This window comes from Pleurodeles waltl, chromosome 3_1 (assembly GCF_031143425.1).
Source record: "Pleurodeles waltl isolate 20211129_DDA chromosome 3_1, aPleWal1.hap1.20221129, whole genome shotgun sequence".
NCBI lineage: Eukaryota > Metazoa > Chordata > Amphibia > Caudata > Salamandridae > Pleurodeles > Pleurodeles waltl.
Window position 1 is genome coordinate 1,711,020,981 of NC_090440.1, and position 23,157 is coordinate 1,711,044,137.

The 23,157-nt window shown below is 42.8% G+C and overlaps 1 protein-coding gene across 7 annotated transcripts in view; it reads left to right on the top strand.

Moving 5' to 3' along the window:
• The window catches only part of MLPH (melanophilin), a 368,118-nt gene that overhangs the window by 204,635 nt on the left and 140,326 nt on the right, over positions 1-23,157 (top strand). For all 7 annotated transcript variants that reach the window (XM_069225566.1, XM_069225571.1, XM_069225568.1 and 4 more), the window contains one exon: positions 15,895-16,031. In XM_069225566.1, coding sequence (XP_069081667.1) covers positions 15,895-16,031 — 137 coding nt within the window. The remainder of the gene's footprint in view (positions 1-15,894; positions 16,032-23,157) is intronic.

Sequence of the window (23,157 nt, forward strand, 5' to 3'; positions counted from 1 at the left end):
GTTGTTCCTCTAGCTGCTTCTTCTTCCGGTATTTAAGTGAGTATTTATTGAATGTTGGATTCATAGTTAGCCCCTCCCCTCCTCCTGGAATGCAGACATGGAGTGATTAGCTAACCGTCAAGCCTAGAATTCCAACCGACACCAATTTGTTCACATGGGCATCTCCAGGTCTCAAAATATCACTATCAACTGTGGAGCCTCATGGGAGCCACTTGGTGCTCTGCTCATGGATTACAGCTTCACTATCCACCAATATGCTGATGATACACAACTCGGCTTGAAAGTTTCCTTTGCTTCAGGCCTTCAATGCTGCAAACACTGCCTGCACATCATCCTTAGCTAGACGTCCAGCGCAGTCCTGAAGGTCGACTCAACCAAGACAGAATTTCTGTTAACAAAAACAAACAGTACAAAACTGTCTCAACGACATGAATCTTGATGGATTTGCATGCCATGTCAATTGGTTTCACCCTGAACATTAACTTCACCCTGAATTAACACATTGCCAAAAAACTAAGACGGACTGGTACCAGTTCTCTCTTCTACAGAAAGTGGATCTGTTTCTTCCAGAAAGCGACTTTAGAAATGCTGTTCAAGTCCTCATACTATGTAGTCTGGATGATTTTGTTATATTGCTCCATGATTTCTCAGGCTCCTCACTGGCACCCCTCATGGCAACATACATGCTGCAGCATGTCTCATCCAGCATCTGAAGAAATATGATAATATCACCCCTATCTTGATGAAACCCCATTGACTCTCGTTACAAGCCCACAGCATGATCGAAACCCAGCAGCATCATTTCTAAAGCCACCACCACCAGCATCCACCCTTATCTAGCAGACAAGCTCACTGTCTCTAGTGTCCACAGCACACCCCCAGCCAGGACACATTTAGACTGCAGATCAAGAAGTGCAAAAAAGAACAAAATAAGGCAGCAGAGTTTTTCCATCTAGGCACTCAGGACCTGGAACAACATTCCCCCATTAGGACCACCCCAAGGCTGTTCCAATTTAGGAAAGAGATAAAGACGCACTTTTTTAAACAACCATACATCACAATGCATTAACTGTCTACAAGCCAGTTACCTCTTCGCTCACTCATTGGCTTTATGCTTGTCTTTGACCCTATAGAGTGCTCTGCTGCCTTTTGATCAGATTTGCACTATAATAGTACCACATGCGTACATAAGTCCACAAATCCACATTGGAGTTACACTGCATTACTCAACATCATCATTGGCCTTTGTCATGTCACACAAGGCAAAAGCCAGCATTACTACCTCATGCTGTAGCTTCATCTTTGACTCCTAATGCTACTCACACACAAGTGTTTTGAACTATACAATATGCTGCTTTGTTTTTCCTATGCTTCTCCCTGCTTCTCGATTATTCATGACATGCACTGTTGACCACTTTAAAGGGCAGCTGTAGGACAAGGAATAGTGGAAGGTGGTTCAAACTACACTGAGAGGGCTGTGGTATAGAGAGCATTGGCATGAACTCCTTTCTAGGGGATTTCATCCCTCTGACAGCTTCCTGCTGTGCCCGTCATCAATCAGTGTAATGGCCATCTCTTGGGATGACAGGAATGGTGGCTGGCGGATTTGGAATGGTTCTTAGAAACACTAATTTCAGTTGTGCCATATCTTATCTAGTGGGGTGGATATTATGGATCACTGCTGATGGTTTAGTAGGTGCAACTGACTTTTTAGGGTAGTGTGGGTGGTTCTCTCTGTGGTGTTGTTTATGCATAACTTCAATCTCCCACCTGCCTGTTTAGATGCAGCATCACATCTAAACAGGTGGAGGTGAGGACATATGTGCAATTTTGTATTTCGTGATGTCCCTGGTACACCTTCTGAAAATAGTCGTGCATAGCTTTTATGTTATGCACAATATAGTGTATGTTTTTTGAGTAAACCTTGCTCGTGCATTTATGCTTTGATGTCTATTATCTGATCACAGTAAACTGATTTAGCCTCTTTTGTGCCTGTTGTTTAACAAAGTCTTGGCATGCTATGATTGGCCACATTGTGCAGGATACTGTATTCGAATGGTGTTAGAGGACAGTCTAATATCCCTGTGAGAATGTGTACATCAGTGTGTTCATCAATTTGATGACTACTCTTTTACTTTTACTATGCTTGCACGTGAATATGGCTGGTTCCCACTCACCTATTCGTGCATGGTGCTAGTACATGCTTTATGTGTGTCATGTGACTTATTCGATATGTCACACATTGATTTCACCAGCTATCCCGTGTCCCCTCGCGTTTCATTCCATATATGCTCGGTTCTGGGGGGTGAAGGTTGCATTCTGACATTGAATTAAACAAAGAAGATTCTATGGTTTGCTCAACCAAATTCACATGACATTCATGTTTATGTAGATAGGTATAAGTGGCGTATGATAAATGAATGTGAATTTATAAAGTGCACATAGACCCCACAGAGGAATCATGGTGCTGAAAATGTTTCTGAGTTGGGTTGCAGGGAATAAGAAAAATACATAGTTTCATCATACAACTGCAATAGAACCAGGTTTGAAAGCCTTTATGAAGCTCAGATGAATTGAGCGTTCTCGCAGACAATAAGGATGTAGGTTCCACTTTTGAGTCATGATGACTGAGAAAGGTGTATCTCCTAATCTGGATTTCCAAAAATGGGGGACAGTCAAGGATGGAAGGAGCGAGAACCTAGCGTAGACGTGGGATGGTATCTTTCAATCCTAGCTGAAAAAAATCAGTACAACAACTATGAATATCCTTAAATAGAATGCAGCTGGTTTCTGGGATCCAGTGCAGGGATCTGGGGTAGCCTGAGATATGTACTCACCACAGAAGTCCAAAAATGACACAAGCAGCCACATTTTAAATCATCTCAAGTGAGTGATTTCTTTCTTTTGGAAATACTACGCTATACCAAATGTGTGCAGTGCTTTCTGTATGTTTCCGTGGCTAAACAATAGCGCTCTCTTTTTAATCCCATCTCTTTATTTCATCTCTTTGAGATTAATAAAATGTGAATCACAGAGATAATACACTTTTTAGGTCTGGCTTTAGCCACAGACCATTTGATTTGTCTTACGTAACATGGATAATGTACACACCCGTATGGGCTTTCAGACAATTCTCTTAATTCTGTGGCCTGTTATTGTGTCATATTTTTCTTCCACCCTATACAGTGGGCAGCCTTGGCAGTGGGTCAGCTCACTTCATCCGTTGGCTAGACTGTGAGAGGCTGGATTTCACTATTTCAAAAGGAATACATCCACACACAAAGTAGTTCCCTTAATTGCCAGAGAATGTGGCAATTTGTTCTTTCAGAGACCAAAAACCATTTTTTTTAGTTAATATTTTTTTAGATTGATGAGAGCCAATCAGCTTTCACAACAATAAAGTTTTGTAAAAAACACAACAAAACAAGCACCCACAAATGTATTTGCATTGCCAATGCTTGCTTATTTTGGGAAGGATTTACAAAGGCATGGCATACACTTTTACATACTTCTACATGCCTTTGTCAATTGTCCCCGTAGCATCTAAAATGGCAATAAATAGGTTATATGTGGGTTTTATTCATAGACGATTAGCACAAATAGAAAGGACTGTCATCTTTGCATTTTTAATAATAGGAAGTTAGATGCTTCTGAGCTGATTCTCAAAAATGTATACACGTAGCTAAAAGAGTGTTGATGTAACACTACTTCCCATACTTGTAAAGTGCTTTTGATAATCAGCCCCTTACTGTGCTACAAAACAGACAATCGTAAGTGCTACATGAAACACAAGTTAAATATTGGCTTCATGAAAAAGAAAAGGTTTCAATGACTGTAGGGCACAAAAAGAGCAAGTAAGAAAGCATTTTGAAATACATTGGTTAAGAGGTTTTTTAAAAACATCACAGTGCTATTCAAAAAATCATCCTTAAACTGTAAAATGGTTGATCAATGTTCACCACAAATAAACAAAAAGGGGGCTAGTATACAGAAGGCACCGGGCACAGGACATGCATTGCGCCCAGTACCCTGCTCCCAGTATCTAAGGGTGGGAGCTGAAGCTGTAAGCCTGAACTCACTACTCTTTCTTACATTAGATATCGACCAGTAGGTTCATGGCATGGCCGGTGGTTTTATGAGTTAGACCAGACATTACTAAATTGATGTGTCTTTACTTTGTAGACATGGTGGAGTTGAAAGTATATAAAACATTTCATCTCTTAAATAATGAATTGCAAGATTTTTAAAACATATTGATCATTTTTGTCTCCGCATGCAAAAGGAATTAGCTTCTGGCTCTAACAAGTTTAAAAGTAGTCTGATCATAAAGGATTTTTTGCAAATAACATGAGGAGACCTGTTGCATTTTTGTACAGTTTTTTTCCCTGTGTTCTCATATAAAGATTGTTAAAAAGTGTATACTAATCATTACTATTTTAGTTTATGTATCTTTTAGGGCCAAGGTGTGTATGTGTGTTTTACCAACGTTTTGCTGTCACAATTCCACATACCTTTTTTTTAGTTACTTTGGATGTTTCTTCACTGTACACAAGCATTCCGAGAGCAGAGGGTCTCGTTGCCATCCAACATTACCTAGACACCAGAGATGCCTCTCTACTTAATCATACAAGCATGATTGTGGATTTGATAAATTTGGTCCTAGATAACAACATTTTCCTACACAATGGAAATTGGTATCGACAGATACAGGGAGTAGCCATGGGGGCCAAATTTTCACCATCATATGCCAACCTATATATGGGGTATCTGGAAAAAATGCATGTGTGGCACTCGTGCCCTCCACCCCTGACACAACACATTCTCTACTGGGGTAGATACATCGACGACATCTTAGTCTTCTGGTCAGGGAATGCATCCTCCCTTTCACTCTTCACTGAACATTTGAACAACAACACCTATAACATCAAATTTACCCACGAGGCCAGCCAATCTTCCATTAACTTCCTGGATCTCACTATTTATATTGAACATGGCAAAATCTGTACAAAGTTGTTCAGAAAACCCACAGCATGCAATGCCATTCTGCATGCGACGAGTTCACATCCAAAGCCACAAATTAACGCTATTCCTTGTGGTGAGGCGACCAGAATCCGCCGCAACTGCAGCGAGGAGCAGGTTTTTCAACAAGAACTACATAACATGGAACTACGTTTCATACACAGAGGTTACCACCCTCAGATTCTTAAAAAAGCTACCAATAAGATCTCAAAAATCAAACGTCGGAATTTACTTGCCAACACTAAGAAAAAGAACACACAGGAGTGTATCTCTCTGGTGATTGCACACAGTGCACTAAGCTCCAATATCCATAAAACCATACGCAAACATTGGCCACTACTTCTTACAGACGGTACTCTAAGAAATGGTCTGACCACAAACCCCAGCATTATCTATAAGAAGGGCATTACCTTACGAGACCAACTTTGTCACAGCTTTCTACCGCCTGAGAATAGGGACACCTGGTTGCCTAGACCGCCAGTGGGCACCTATAAGTGTGGACATTGCAACATCTGTAACTACATCAAAGATAAGACAATAAGTTTTCAGTACAACACTCGAATCACATATAAACTTAAACATTTTATCAACTGTAACACTAGTTATGTGGTATATTGCATTGTGTGTACTTGTGGGCTCATATATATTGGAAGTACCATCAGACCTTTAAAGGAGAGAATCCAAGAACATTTGAGAGCCATCCGGTCATGTAACACTAACTATTCCTTTGCGATCCACTATAACGAAACTCATGGGCACAGAGAAGTGTTGGATATTCATATCCATGGGATCGACTCTCAACAGAATGCCTCGAAGAGGCAACCGCACATTGGCTCTCAGACGCCTCGAAAGTAGATGGATCATTAAACTGCGAGCGGTTGAACAAGGCCTTAATGCACACAAAGACCTACATGTTTTTCTGTAATCAATCTGAACAGGCGTTGCCCCCTCCCGCAGCATCCACACATTTTGAGTTTGCGTGTTTTTCTTGCTGACTGAATACATTACATTTTGTGACATTCCTTCCTCGCCGAACCCCCTGTTACTGAGTACTGGACGACAAACTGTAAAGTTTTTCCAGTTAGTCATACACTAGTGAGTTAGCTGCCCATCGGTACTTTACCCTTACATCTGTGTATGTATACATTCAATTTTTCTCTCTGCTCCATTATTATCATCTGTGCAATAATGACAACAAATTCCATATGTGCCTGTACATAATGCCCTGTGTGGCAAACTCTGAAATTCCATGTTTTTTGTTCTAAATCGTTTGTTCTAGTACAGCGTAAATTTATATATATTACTATCTGTTAACTGCACACTAGGGAAACGACTTTTGTACTGTATTGTATTTTTTTCACTCACATATATTTTGTGTCTACTACTGTGCATACAACAACTCGGGTAACTGGGCTCTCCCTATACCACGCACTATAACGTATCCAAGCACATTCCTTGGGTAATCGGTTATTTTTAACACAAGTAACGGGGAGTTCTATGCATGCCGAAGCTCACATCAATACACTTAACATGGCGCCCGTGGAGTACCTCGTATTGCGGACAATAGCTTAACACATGCTTCTCCCTTTCGAAACCTTAGTCCTTTTTTGTTTTCTACACTGCACGCGTGTATACATCGGCAGTGCTCAGCCTGAGTTGGCCCTACGTTACCTGTCAGCGTTATCATACGCTGTACTCGGCACGCATACCGAAGCGTCTCTGACTCCCGGATCCTGGGGAATCACTGGTAAGGGCATACTAAGTCTACCTTCCTAGAATCCTTTTTTATTTGAACGCGTGGAGGCTCAGCGGGAAGCGCCACTACTGAGAGCGCTTTTATTTGTTAACTTTGTCCCACTTGTGCGCTATAAGTGATTAATGTGCTCGCACACTTGGGATAATTATTACAATACTAACGGTTATCCCGTCATATATTTCATCGGATATGAGCCGCCACCAGTCTTACTCGCAATTTAACTTCTATCTGCAACTCTAAGCGTTGGACCAGGCTCATACTATTTTCTCCTGGTCACTTCTTATTGAACCCCTTACACCGAGGTTCTTAACGCTGGAACATACTCGTAACGATAGCAGCGACACCTCTCTTCGGTGTACACCATCCTGTGGTCCCGAGTTAGTTTAATCGGGTATCTAGTTTTTCCTCTATTGTATTTGGCATATACGACCCTTTTCATGGTATGACCGCATCCCTTTGATTTTAGATTTTAGTTATTTCCCATGGTTAACTGTAAATGTTTTTCAGTAGTGTCTCTCATGTCGGCACATTTCTTTTCCTATATCTCTGCTCTATTTCGCAGACAGGGTCTACTGAGACCACAGACGGAGTGTGTATCCCAAACTACGGATTCACCCCTTGGGGTAGTCTTATGCCCAGATGAATACTATCCGTCCCTGATATCACGAAGGACCCTCCCCTATCCGGACATGTAAATCACAATTTTCCGGGTAGGTTCCTTTTTCCGTCTTTCCACTGTAGCACCAGCGCATTACCATTATACTAAGCATACGTATTATAAGTGCTTCTCTTTTTTCTGGACTCCCCTTACAGATATGGCTTTACTTTCACTACATACTGGAACACTGCATTACCTGAACTTATAGAACCATTAAGGTATTTTATGATATCCACGGGTACTCTTGTTTCTCACATTTTCTATAGTATATGCACACTGTTGGGCACTTTCTGCAATCCCTGCTTTTTATACATCAGCACACATTTTATCATAATTTATTCACTCGTGGTGGCTAGTTACTCTCCCGTTTAATACTGTTTACGACCGTCTCCCACCCATTTTGCTCTTGTGCACATCCTATATAGTGTTTCTATTCTGAACTACACCTTGGAACATTATGGGTATCTCTTCTCTGGCCCACATTGCATGTTGAAAGATGCATAAATGAACGCTTTGAATATGTACCTACCGGCTGGTAGTGGAGCATTCTCTCTGTAAAAGAGTTCCAATCTGTCTTTGTCTACAGCCTTGAAGAAGTCCGTGAGGACGAAACACGTGTTGGCTATCACCGATCTCACGCATATTCAATTGCTTACATGGACTTTTAACATCTTTGTATTTTTGTTCACACACTGCAACGCTAAGGATTAAAGTATCCGTTACAAAATAACTAATCATGGAGTGCCCTGGTTGCTTTTTTTAGATTCTGCATATTGTTTCATACAGCACTCAACGTAGTCGGTGTTCTGCTACCGCCTATGTGTCTGTGTATTTTCGAAACCCGTGGTGGTTGGGTTTCTGCACCAGGTTGGCACCCAATATATGTTTGTATTCTTGATACTATGTTTCCGGACTTACTTTTTGCCAGATGGGCAATGATCAGCATTTAACCAGTTTTTCTGAGGAATGTTGACTTATTACAATTCCACATACCTATGATAAATTGTAATGGTTTTAATGTACCTGATACAATATTTACCTTAACACTAGTTCAGTGTCTAAGATCAAAATGTGCGTGCCTTCTTTGTGGTTACAAACACTCCAGTTTACAAAATCAGAGTGTTGGCGACCAAAAGTAGCTTTTTCTTATGCACAAGTCAAATTTTAGGCGTCAGTAAATGTTGGACACGTTACCGAATCTCAATTTGGAAGAGACATTTTGTGGATATCCTTTCCAAATTGTGATTTAGTAACACGTGTCAATGGTTTGCGACCAAAATTCCAGTCACAAGTCATTGGAAAATCATGGAACCCCCAAGTTGGGGTGGTCTCCTTTGAGCCCTCCCTCTTCTGTGATTTGGGGTAAAACTTTCAGGGCGTGCAAGCTGTTGCCCAGCAGACCACTGTCAACCCACTGGAACTTTAAAAAAAGCAGTCCTGTTCCCATCTCTGTGACTGTGGCTAATCACAGTCAATCCCAATTCATGCCGTATCTAATGAATGTTTCTTATTTTGAAAAACAAACTATGAGTAGATAGGTGGGTTTGCAAGCTACAATATTGTTTACAAAAATCTGGTGCACAATTTGCGACCTGCTTTTAGCAACCAGTGGCCGGATTTATCAATCTTTCGTTGAACGCAATGCAACGCATTGCAATGCAGCAAGAATACTTGCTGCGCAATGTGACAGGGAGTGGGCAGGAATGTGCCATATTTACCATTGCTGCTTTCTGCCTTTGCTGGTGCACAATTTGCTGCCTAGCACCAACGCTGACACTCTTGCAACATGGTGCAAAGGTGTTGTGTTGCAGGCAGGATTGTTTTTGCCCAGGAAGGGGCACATTCCTAGACAAAAATAATCCTCTGAGGCGTTTTCCTCTATCCAAGTGTGCTGCAGAATGCAACGCATTTAGAAAGAGGAAACAACGAGGAGAAATGAAGATATTTCTCCTCATTGTGCCTCCCCTGCGAAGGCATAGCATTTTGATGCATTCCCGGGTTTATCAGTCTTGGTAAATCTGGGAATGCGCCAAAATCCATAAATGGATGCTTGGGAACACCTATGCTCCACCCATGGCAGAGTAACGCAAGGCAGTGACTTGCACTGCAGATTTACCAAGCAACACAGGGCCATGCCAGGTGGCCTTGGGTTGCTCGGTAAATGTGAGTTTAGTACTGCATTGCCCTTTCAACACCATGTATGATGCAAGGGCAACACGATACTATTATATATCTGGCACCAGGCTTTTAGTATATCTGGCCCTAAGTGCCTTACTGTTTTTGCTCTTCCTCTCACGTAGGTTATGGAGCTAGAATCTCAAATGTTTACCAAGGTACAGAGGTAGTATTTGGTGTTAAGCTGAATGAACTGTGTTGAGTTGTTTGATCCTGTTTTTCAGGTTATACTTTTGCCTGAAGCAGTGCCTCTTGTTCCTGATGCTTCTGCATCTGAAGTTCACTTTATAACTCAACTGACAGGAGTCCCTGTTTTGTGACTGTTTTCCTGCAAACAAACCATCATGTCTGGCAGCATGAGTAAGGATAGCTTTAACAGCAGCCTTTAGGAGGATTATGAGGAGCAAACCTAAGTAGGTTAAACCAACTACACAACTGAGACACAACTACAAAGCCATAGTGCATATTAAACAGTCGATGTGAAGAAATGGGAAGAGCTTCTTGCAGCGGTGAAAGCAAAAACTAATGGTTCTTTTTTCCGATCATTGCTAATGGTAGATAAAGTAACATCCTAAGATCCACATTACACATAGCAGAGGGTCATTGGTTCACACATTTTTTGTAGTCCTCCCTGCCTGGATGGGGTATCCCTCTTGGCCTTTTGTACACATTGATTAGGTTCAATGATGGGAACTATGCCAGGCTACGGTGGGGGTCCTGCAGCAGAAACCACTAGATCATTCCTGTCAATAAAGTCATCCAGCAGAGCTGGCCCCCAGCTCCTATGTTATTCACTCTATGCGCAAATGAGGCAGTATAGTTTGTTGAATTTTGTGCAAATGATGCCCCCAACCTTAGAGGAGCCAAGATTGTGAAACTTCTGTTGGCTGGTAATGAAAGACGCCAGCAGTCCCTCAGAATTTATTGGACAAATTTGTTAAATGTTGTTCCACTAAAGGCACGCTCATCAATACATCCCAAAAAAAAACTGATGATGTTTCATCCGCATAGAGGGGTCAAAAATAACTTTAGGTAGGCCTAGTGAGCATGTTCCCAAATTGATATTTCTGGGCATAGACTTTAATACATAATCTAAATGCAAAAAACTTAGAAGTAGGTCTAAGGGCTTTGTCGACACACGATCAGAAGCCACCCTTTGTTTTGCGCAGGACTTTTTACATAATCTAAATGCAAAAAATGTAGAGGTAGGCCTATGGGCTTTATTGACACACGATCAGAAGCCACCCTTTGTTTTGCGCAGGACAGTGGCAGATGTTTGATCCTGTGCTGTCGAGATGCACAGGCACAAGGTGAGAGTTCGGCACTTTATGGTGTCAGACTATGTGGATACACTGGCCTGTCTAACTGACCAAGCTAGAAGAAGAGCTTCTTAAAACGATTACTGAAATTACCTGCCAGTATCCCCACAGGGCTATTGCTCCTGGAGCTAAGAATCATTGACATTATGTCTATTTTCAAACTAAGAATGGTTTTATATTAGTCTGCAGGGGACCCCAGAGGTGAGCCATTATAGGGAGGGCACTGCAAGAAGTTCTCTGCCGCTGGTTCAGGCACATCCCTGAGCTCCAAGAACGGTAGATGTGCCCGAGCTCTGGACTTGGCCTTAGGCTAATGCACCAGGGCTTGGACTTGAGGTCTAAGCTGCACCAAAAGGTGGCTCCTGCAGTTGATAGTTGTAAACCCATTTAATGTCCGATTTAAATATGAGCAATACCTGGATGAAGTTGAACCTGTCGCAGGAAGTTATATACTTAAAACATAGGTATGGCATCTTCCCCTTAAAATACTGTGCGCACAACTGGGGCACTGCCAGCACATACTCAAAAGTGAGGCATTCCTGCCCAGACTGGTTAGAGTCTGAAAGGCCGTTTCTATGTTTTTTGGACAGAGTATGCCAGTCCCAGGGTAACATGGCTTTTGCAGCTGTGGATTTGAGTGGTAAAATTAGCTATGGAGCTACTCACAACTCAGGTCCAGCCCCCCTGCTTTTTGCTGGCTGCATGGAAACTTAGGGAATGCCCAGTCATTAAACAGTAGTGACTTGCACATTTTCCATCTGAAATATTTAAGGGATCATTTTAGCACAGTACTTAGGAATATGATGATAATGATTAACTGTTATTATTGATTTCCATACTTTCATTGTGAAATATTTAATGGATTATTTCAGCTCTTTACTAAGGGGCATGACAATAATCATTGACTGTTAGATCATTAGCTCTTTGTCATCTATTTCTTTTTCACATATACATATGATCTGTAATTTATTGTATTGAATGTTTGAATTGATCTCAGCCACTGGTAGTCACTCTGGCCGCTTACCAGTCCAAAGTTATTTTGCACACCATGTTCAAGGAGGACTAGCAGTTCGGGTTGGACTCTTCCCTTTGAAGCAGGGTCAAGACGGATTTGCATATGACTGGGTCCAAACTGAGGTGGCATGGTGTCCAAAATAAAACTTTCATCCATCACTTTTTTTGTATACTTTATTGTATCGTTCTAAGTGGGACAGGTATGCCTAGTCGTGGGTCCTGTGCACACTGTTTCACTGGAACCAAGCTTTACCTAGCTGATGAGCCCTAACTAGGGGCCTGGGTTGCTCGTGTTCCAGTTCAGCAAGGACCTGGCGAGGCAGTTTTTGTTGCACTGTTCACATTTCAGCAGGGTAAAGATTGATTTGCAAATGTCTGGGTCCAAATTGAGGTGGCATGGTGTGCAAAATAACGATGGACTGGGATGAGGCCCAAATGATTACCAGTGGCTGAGATTAATTAATGCATTCCAGCCATTACTTTTTTGTATACGTCAGTGTGTCACTTTTAGAAACTTGCCATTTTCCTCCCCTAACCATTTTGTGACTGTTGCCAGTGTCCTTGGTCACATGACTGTGAGTGGCTCTGCTGTTGGCTTTTGTGTATTCCTTCCAGACAGTAAGGGAAACGGGAACTTGATTTTGGGAGGATGAAAAAATGAAATGAAATGAAATATAGAGTGGGTTATCACCCATGAGGCTCTCAAGGCACTGTATATTGGCATGGGGAGATTTAGGGCCAGATGTAACAAAAAAGGCATTTGCGATTCGGAAATAGCGATTTTTAAGAAATCGCTATTTCTGATTCGCAAAATGCAATGTATCATATTTGCGATTCGGTAATAGCGATTTCTTAAAAATCGCAAATGCTAATACCGAATAGCAAATTGCGATACAGACCCCATTCGCACCCATGGGCCTGTAGGCCCATATTTGCGAATTTTTTGCATTTCCCAAATTACGAGTTCCTAACTGGGCCCCCTCTGCTGCACCCCTAAAAAACATTTCAGGACATGTAAGGCGCACACATGCCAAAGGGGCATGTGTGCGTTATATGTCAATTTTAAAAATGCATTTTAATGCATTTTTTAAATTTGCACATGGTTACCACCAAGTTCACCTTGGTGGTAATAGCGATTCCTTAATGCCCAATATGCATTAAGGAATAGCTTGTTACATGTGGTTTAGAAATCGCAAATAAGGATTCCTTATTTGCGATTTCTTATTTAGAGAATCACAATTTGCGATTCTCTAAACAGGCGCGCAAATTTAAGGAATCGCTATTTTAGCGATTCCTTAAATTTGCGTTGTGAATGCCTTTCATAAATACTGAAAGGCATTTTTGCATTCGCAAACAGGCATTCGCACCGTTTGCGAATGCAAAAAGGCTTGATGCATCTGGCCCTAAGTGATTTGCCTAGAATTGCAGGATGCTGCACCAATGCCAAAGCTCAAACGCAGGTCTCCAGCTCCCGAGCCGGTTGCTCTGACTGCTACACTACATCCTCTCCTAATGGCTATTCTGCCATGGTGGCTGTAGTGGGGCTGTTCCCTGCACCACTTACACTTCAAAGCCCTTGCATCCAGCACACACAAAGAAACCTGACACTAGATGTTTGTCCCTCTACCTTCTTGGACCCATGGCAAGGTAACCAGAACCAGATTTCAGGATAGCCAGGATGTCCACCCACTTCAAAGGATAGCACCAGATACAAATGTTGTACCTACAGAGCCACTCTCCTTTACACTCCTGGACCTGTGGACATTACTGAAGAAGAACTGTCAAGTTCCCCAGAGGACTGCCCAGCTGCTTGAGGCCTTTCTTACTACCCAGATGACTGCCCTGCTTCTTCCAGAGAACTCTCCTGCTGCTTGAGGATTGCCTCGTTCCCCAGAGGACTACCCTGCTGCTTGAGGCCTGCTCATCTCTCAGATAAGGAAGACTGGACCTGCTGCCTTCATCCCAGGCTAACTTAAGTGACTGCAAGGATCAGTTGGCTGCCCTCCTGTTCTGAGTTACAGGGAAAAACAAGCTCCAGAGGCCTTACTGCAGTTACCCAGCTAACCTGCTGCAAGTGGACCTGCTTGGACCTGCAACTGCACCTGCAACTGCACCTGCCTGAGCCCTGCTGGGCTCTACTAGAGTGAGTCCTGGATGCCCAAGAGGTGCCTTCCCAGGTTGTGGACCACTGGCTGGCACTCCTCTGTGAGAAAAGGTGGATCCTGAGGTTTTTGTCTCCTTGCAGTGGCAAGCAAGCCCATTAACGCTGAGACCCTGCCACCCTCAACATCCATCAATGCTAATTTCTGGTGAACCTGACTCTGTGCTGCAGTGACTGCCAGAGACAACTGGCAACCACAAGATCTGTACTTCTCGCTAAAGCAATGAATACCCCTGGTGACTGTCTACAGGAAGCTCCAGTAACAATTGTCCGTAACACCCGGCCGGCTCTTAGTGCTACAGCAATGACGGCCCATGCCACCTAGCCTGCTTTTTGCTCTACAGCAAATACTGTCCGCAATGCTCTCCCTTCTCACAGACCCCTCCATTGTGACGGACTTTGAGAAGGTTACGTTTTCAGCTGGACTAACCTGGTCTTTGTATCCAGCCCACACTTCATTGCAGTTGGCCTGAACTTGTGACTGTCCCCTGATCTAACAGGGCCAGATGACTGCGAGTGGCGCATTGTGCTTTTAGGAGATATATCTACTGAAAACATTCAAAGTGAATATCTCTGGTTCTATGAATGGATTTTTGTTGTTCTTGTATTATTTTATTTCTTAAAATGTACTCTATTTTCGGAAATTGTTTTGGGATTTTTCTTCTGTTGTGATTTCATTTATTACTGCTTGTGTGCTGCATAAATACCTTACATATTGCCTATAAGTTAAGCCTGGAGTTAAGCCTGAGTGCTTTTGTACCAAGCTACTAGAGGGTTGAACACAGGTTAATTTAGTGACTTATGTGGTTCACCCTCACAAGGATTGTGGTTGTTACTTCAGTGGGGCTTCCTCTGCCATCAACCAATAACATATTTTTTCACAGCTGTCTAACATTTTTGTTTTGCTGGCGTTGTCTCTTAGAGTTCTCGATTAGAAACCTGCCATTAATCTTGTGATTTTTCCAGCTTTCACCTGCCCACGCACTTGTGTAGTTTTCTCTCATGAGTCTTCAATGGCACCAGTAACTCCCTAGCATTTTTTATGTGAGAGCATATCCTGTTTAGCCTTTTCTGGTAAGTACTCTACAATCCTTTTTTGCTGGTAACTCGATCATTTTGCATGCAAGAACATGCCTAGCTTTTGTTTTGAGTGTTCTCAACCTGTGTCCCACCAATAACTCATGAGTATTTTGCATATGAGCGTATACTTGCTTAGAGACTCCCCTCTTATGTGAGTCAACACAAATTACACTTGTATCGAAAATAATTGTACGTTTCTATTTAAATGTGAAAGCACCACTCATGCAGAACGTTCTTTTTTTTCAAAAGTTTTTCTAGAAGTAGCTGATGTTTTCAAGAGAAGAAATTCGCTGAGTGTATCTCTTGATTATAGGTCTTATTAGTAAATCTGTGTTCTTTCATAAATGATTTGTTCCGAAGGCTCCAATAATTGAGTCTTTTTCGAAAGAATTGTTCTTGGTTGCTATTTTATTTCAGTTCATTAAGGTTGGTTATATGGTGCACACCTATTCATAAGGGCAACTGAATGATGCACGTTGCAAGGCATGAGAAGCTTAAGGATTGATTTTGGCAATTCGAGAGCTGATTGGTGACAGTGTGAAACCAGTTTCATCGAAAGTCACCCCTGACATATGAGTGCGTCGATGTCCATGAATAAATCCACAAAAGAACAACCATTGCCTGTTAGGATGTGGTGTGTTCCTTCTGGAGGTTATCTTGCCTGTTGCGTGTAGGGTCTCAATGAGCATCTCTTTCTTTCTTTCCTTGGCAGGGTGGTGAAGATCGGATCGCTAGAGTGGTTTTATGAACATGTGCGGACCCGCTTCAAGCGCTTCGGTAGTGCCAAGGTCATGCGCTCGCTATATGGTCGCCTGCAGCCCGGGCAGAACCTGGATCCAGAACTCCTGGGTATGAAATGTATCCCTTACCTCAGTGTTATGCAGTTTCTTCGTTATGTATATTCTGAGCAGTGCAACCCAATGGATAAGTGAGGCTAGAGCTAGAGCAGATACGGTGCAAAAGACAAATAATGTGACTCATTAGATGAATCATTTAATATCGCCCAAATTCCATTCCTCTTCTTCACTTACCCATACACCTCTTCTTACATTACACCCTTTTCGCTGACCTAGTCTGCTTCTTTCTCATTCCATCCTCTTTTCTTCCTTTCACCTTCCATTCATCGATTTAAACCTTTCCTGCCTGCTATATACTTTTCTTTTGCTTTCTGTTACTTCTTTATTTCATTCTTCTCGTCCTATTTATCCTTTTATTTTCTTTCTATCCCTCATTTTACATCTATCATCTTACTGATCACTACATTCACTTCTTTCTTCATGTCTTCCATTCCTATTTTGCTATTTTCTGCCTTCTGTTCATCTTTCCTTTCCTTTTTTACTCTTGCCTCCTTCTGCCTTCCTCCATTCAACTCTTCCCTTACTTTTTCTTTCCTTCTTACCTTCCTTCTATCCCTTTTCTTCGCTTTTTCACTTCTTCCTTCTTTGCTTACTCACTCCCAAATTTCTACATTCTCCACATAATTTCTTCCTGTTTTCCTCTTTTTTCTTTCCCCTCATTGCCTAGCGATCTAATTAGCACTATCCTATTCCCAAAAGAAAGCAAAGACGATGTATCCAAAGAGTGTGGTATCCAAGCTGTCATATGAATACCACGAAAAAGTGGCTTAAAGTCGCTTAAAATAATAGAGAACTCATTCAGTGAATTATGAACTTACAAATTTAGGGAAAAATCAAGAGCATGCAGCTACAATTTAGAATTAAGGAATGAGCTCCATGTTCCCAAATTCGCAGGTTTGGGTGAATAGCAAATTTAAAAAAATAGGGGAAGTCAAAGTGAACAGGCTTGTGGCAAGGTGCAGAGATTTAGTAGAATGCCTAAATGGTAGTGTACGGGGCCTGGCCATAAGTCAATCTCTGCATCCAGTCACAGGCCTGCAATTTGGCGCGCCAAGCTCTGCATGCACGTGCTGGTACCTTTGGGTAGGTGGATGCAGGGTCTTCGAGTGTCATGTGCATTCCTCAGGATCGCATCTTGATTTTTTTATGTCCTCTTCTGTTGATGAGAACGGGTTCTGCTTGCTCAAAACTGCTGGGAATGATATTAATTACAATCACTCGCGTGAAGGTGCCTAACCTACAAGTAAATGGCACGTATTTCACTCTTCCTAAGGACTAGCTCACAATTTAGCTATCTTTGCAGTATAAAATATGATGCTTAGATTAACTTTAAAAAGTTTCCAATTTGATATGCATGCTCTAGAGTGCATCAGATATGCAAAATTTGAAAGATTTGGGGAAATCAAAAAAATTCTCCTACTTTGCACCTGCTTAGGGGAAGCATCATTCTCTGGCACAAAGCACCACCTACCAGTTTTACTAGATAGGGCTCTGTGTCAAAAGACATAGACAGTAGCATGGTAAAACCCATGTGCCACCAACGGGACACCCACTTGATGCAGACTAATGCAACTTAGCACACATTTGTACTTTGCCTAGCTTTTAGGAAAACAGTACTCTTGCAAAACCTTGTCTGACAGAATGTTATTGTCAAAAATATTGAGAGGCACGGATATAATGTCGAAGATATTGTTTACCACAATACTGTGTTCTATACTTATAATGGGAACAAGGAAATAGTGTCAAAATTATTGTGAAGAGAATTTCAACCTGAAACAGGGAAGAATATTGTTTTTTTAAACAAATATCCACTTTAAAGTCGTTCTTTAAATAGCTATTTAGTTAACACTAATATAATGTTAACTAATTATAATAATTTATTTCATATACATACATATTTATATATGTAATAAAACAAAGATTACAGGGACATTATAGTTAGGAAACAGAAATTAAAAAACATAGAAATTTACTTAAAAAAACAAAGGTTACAGGAACGTTATAGTTAGGCACACATTTTAAACGTACAAACCATAGAAATGTATCTGTTATAGAGTTTTCTCAAGTAACTATAACCTGTGCCCTAAGGTAACTAAAACTCACACAGGCCAACCCCATATAACCACCCAACCCCGTGCTGCACACAGCCAAAGGCCTTGCACGGCAGAGGTTGGCCGCAGGGACTGGCCTGCATCCCGCTTTCTGTCTGCAAAAGCAATTGTTTCCTTTGTTTCCCTGCCTGTGGGCTGGGAAACAGAGAAAGCCTCAGCTCACAGTTATTTGACAGCTTCCACTTGCTGCAAGCAGAGTGTTTGCTCTGACTTGGCGGCAGCTGTCAAATCTGCTGCCAAGTCAGGGCAAACAGATATGTCCCGGGGTGGGCACCCCAGGACATAGCAGAAGCCAGCCCTGAAGGGTGGCAGTCCCCAGGGCTATTATTGGCTCCATGATCAGGCCACGGTGCCCCTCTCCAATGTTCAATTTCACCCGGGAAGGTGGTGGTCCCCAGGGCAAGGGGGACACAAAACAGACCTGAAAAATTTGGAGGTAGTGAGGGAGGTGGAGGAGGTGGTGAAGGTGGAGGAGAAGGAGGCAAAGGTGGCTGTAGAGGACTGGTTACAATGTCCTTTATATTTTCTTAGGAGGTACAGGTAGGTTGATAGCCTTGTCAAAAGAAAGTTAGCATTTCAATGGAGTAGGCTGAGTATTCTGATGCACTCCCAAAAGACAAGCTCAACAAGACACCAGCCTGTGTGCCCTGTCCACTTCACACTGCATGCACTATAGGTAAGTCACCCCTCTGGCAGGCCTTCCAGCCTTAAGGCAGGGTGCATTATACTGTATGTGTGGGCATTGATGCATGAACAATATGCCCCTACTGTATCCTTGCCAAACCTAGGACATAGTTATTGAGCTGGGAAGCCATTTTAATGCTTGTGCTGGACACTGGTCAGTATGAGTTTCATTGCTACATGATGGCTACCCTGAACCCAGGGTTGTTAGGTGTCAAAGAATTCACAATGATAAATCCAAACTGATACCAGTAGTGGATTTATTACACACTGTACCCAGGGGTCACCTTAGAGGTGCCCCATGCAAATGCTAACTACCCTGGCATGTTTCCTGGCTGGTCACAACCAGCCTGCCACCACCAGACAAAATTATGAGCCCCTGGGGTGCGAGAGCCTGCTCTCTGGGACTCAGAACAAAGCCCTTCCTGGGTGGAGATGCAAACACCCCTTCCCTCAGGAATGTGCACTTCCCTGCTAGCGAGCTTCAAAGGGCTCACCGCCCTTGCAGCAGATGACTGACCCTGCTGCAAACCCCCACTTTTGGTGGGAGCAACCGCAGAAAACCAGACAAAGGACAGGAGGAGTGGTCAGTCCTGGCTTGAACCACCCCTAAGTTGTTGCATGCAAGGTGACCTCTCCATTTCATTTTACTCCATCTTGCATGGAATTAAAATAGTCAATCAGGTGTAGGAAAGTGACGTCTTCCCACAGGAAGTGGTCACTTAGTGGGGGTAGCCATAGCCACCCTAAGGTAGATGACCCATCGGTCACCACTAGGTAACCCATAAATGCCCACTAAATACATTATTTAGCAGGTATCCAGAGGTCAAGAAATTAGATCCCAAAGACAAAAGACCCAAGTCTTGAGAACTGAAGTCTTGCTGCACCAAGGAAAGGTGCCAAACCCTGCCTGCTGCACCAAGGACTCGACAATCACTGCTGAGGGGTTGCTTGAATGTTGGACAGACTCCACAAACCCCCAGAGGACCTCCACTCTTCACAAATCACCCACAATCTCCCTCCAGAGTCAAGTCATAACTCCACACCATCAAGGAGCCAAGGAGCCATCAAGAAGGCCAGTTCACTGACCGGCCACTGACCAAGGAACCAGACACTGCAGTGAGACCAAACTGTGCTTGTCCGACTATGAGGACAAACCCTACCAAGGTGCCAAATTTGGTGGCACTGCACCCTCCAGTTGCCAGACCGTGCAATAGACCTAGGTACTGGTCACCTCACATCGGACACCCAGAAGGACAATCCATTCCAGACTGAAAAAGGATCAGTAGGAAGCCCCAGTCGAGGAACTTCTGGAACCATCTGGACCTCCCACCAGAGTGCCCCTGCTGACCTGCAAATGACCCTCAAAGAGATCTACCTCCTGCTTCCAAGGGTACCTTTGCGCACACCTCCTCACTCACCATTTTTCTCTGCACCCAGCCCCCCTGTGCTCTGCACCGAAGATCCAGCTGTGCCCTAACGGTCCCCCACCCCTTGTGACCTTGACACTCCAAGGGGACTCACCAGACTTACCTTTACGTCCATCTGTGCAGTGCTTTTCCAAGTGGTCCCCCGCATTGGCCTGGCACCAGCTTCAACAACATTCTGCAGCTGCTCCCGCCGAAACCGGGAGCCGCCCGAACTTCTCCAGGTGTTCCATAGTGCCCACCAGCAACCTCAACATACCTGCTAAAGGAGACATTGATAAATGCACTGCATGATTTTATATACATTTTTAAAGTATTTTCTCTATTGATTCCTGTGGTGCGTAATAACGCACAAAAAGACTATTTTTAGTAAAACTTCAAAAATTCATAACTTAAAAAGTATTTACCCAATTTTGATGATCTTGGTCTTAAAATTTTTATAAAAACTGGATGTGTTTTTGTAAATTAGTTCTCGAGTTATTCTTTTGAGTGTGTTGTCTCATTTATTGATTCTGCGTGTACAACAAATGCTTTGCACTTCTCCAAGATTAGCCTATCTGCTCGACCAACCTACCATATGTGCATTATGTGGTCTAGTTTTTACCTCTTTAAACTAACGTGTAGTTGCCCGGACTCCCGGCACAGTGTGCCTAGCTTTACACACTACATAGCGGGCCAGCCTCCTACATGCACCATATTACTGACACGGGCCCTGATGCAACAAATTACCTTAGGAAGCGCACTGACAGAGCGTGCCAAAAAGTTGTGGATGGACCCCCTGCAGGTGGGTGCAGTCATTCACTGTACCGGCCTGCAGGGGAGTTCTGTCCCCTCAGTAACATGCAGGTGTACGCTGCCTACGCAGTGAAACACGTAGCAGCTGATTAAAGCACCCACTCCAAATTTCACTAAATGCGCAGCCCCCAGGCCTGCCCCAAGTTCACAGCTGCCCTGATGGCAGCTCATGCATTGTAATCATGTGCAATCTTCACATTTTTGCCCAGTACACCAGTTTGAAAGGTGTGCTATGGTGTAAATATGAACAGTGCATGCAATACATAACACGGGCCCAGTTATCTATTAGCAGCACCAAAAGACAAACCCTGAGTGTCCATGTTGGCATATAAAAAGAAACTGTTTCAAAAATACCAACCTCACAAAATGCAACAGTAGTACCAACTGGGATGGGGTCCTGTACAAAAAACAGACGCTTCAACAGCATTGAAAAATCAAATCACTTGAAAATAGGTTGTTAATGTGCACCGCATTAGAAAATCTGGGTCTGGAAAGCCTTTGACAAATCAGATTAAGCCACCATGTAAACCAGTTCTAGGTTGCATGCATTTGGCACCAAAGGCCCTGAGACCTCCGCCAGAGACCTGTGCAAATCTGAAATGACTGCAAAAAATAGGTGCATTTAGAGAAATATAGATTTACTATTCCTAACTCCACATCTTTGTACCTTAAAGAAATATGTACTGTGTAAGTATATGTGTACTTAGCTATAGAAAATCTAAACTTACTTACCACCTGATATTTTATTTCTGAAATTCTGTCCTTAACATTCTGCCCCATTGATATTGTTGATGCAATATTCCGGGGGCACATCGCCAGGAGGGATTATAGGTCCTTACCCCCAGCCATACAGCCATGCAGCTCTGACCTGACAGCGGGCAGCAAGTACCATGGACAAAAAGAGAAGGTGGATCAGGAGCAGATGAAGGTTCAGCACCTGTACTCCAAGATCATGAACCTAAAATCAAAAGAGGGTGCTATTCCTATAGAACAGAAGGAAAAAGAACACGTCGGGAGGAAAAGTATGACTGGGGACCCTTAGGATCAAAGAAAAGTGTCCTTACACTCTCAACTGGGTGTCAAGCTTCATCATAGGGTGAGCTTCTTATGGGGTTGGCACTGCAATGCCTGATTGGCCCAGCGAGAGGACTCTTTCTCTGAGATCTTTTCAGTTATCAGCCGTAATGATGAGTGCATGTTAGACGGGGTGCAATGTGTACAATGGGGTAGGTGAAAATGAAAAAAAAGTGAATTCAAACTATCTCAGGGATACCTGAATAATTGTAATTCAATGGTTCCCTGGACAGCGTAAAAAGAAAATAGGAGTGCTGTCTCCAAGGCTCAAGGTACCTCTGTAGCCTACGCATGTATTGTGATATGTAGGTCGACATGTTTCACGCCTAGAGGTCACACTGGATCCGTGACCCAGACCCAAAGAAAGACCCAGAGAGAGGCCCAGATAAAATTAGAGAAAGGTTGTTTATCTGGTTCTTTGTGGAAATTGCAGACACACAATTCAAAAATATAGCACTGTAAATAAAAGGAGGGTCAACTCAGCACACTTGTGATGGAACATGGGAAAAGGCAAGAGAGGTAAGGAGAGAGCAAATGTGGAGACATTATAGAGTGAATGAGAAAGGAACCTTGCGGGTGGAATAGAATGGTCTACCCTATGGCAGAAAAGCAGTATTTCATGGACATCCTACTCTATGCGTCTGAGATGGTACTGTTAGAAGGAAGGTAGTGCTGAAACAGATAATACGTAGTAAAAGCAGGTATTTACTGTCTTGATGAGTCTGACTTCTGACGAGAAGGTCCCTGCTCCCTGAAAATCAGTTCCTACTTGCTGCAACACTGAGTAAATCCTAAAGTCTTCAATTTGTGTGATTATTTTTCTTATTAGCCCTACCATTTTTTTTAGAAGCCAGTTTTGTTCATGGGTATGTTGCCGATATGGATCTCTGGTCTTTGCTATTAGGCATCCCTGGATACCCCATCCGGTGCATGGTTTCATGGTGTTTTACAATACTTATTTCCCAGTACAGATTGCAATTCAGGCTTTTGTAGTGCCCAAAATGAAGAGTTTTTAATGAGTAATGGAACG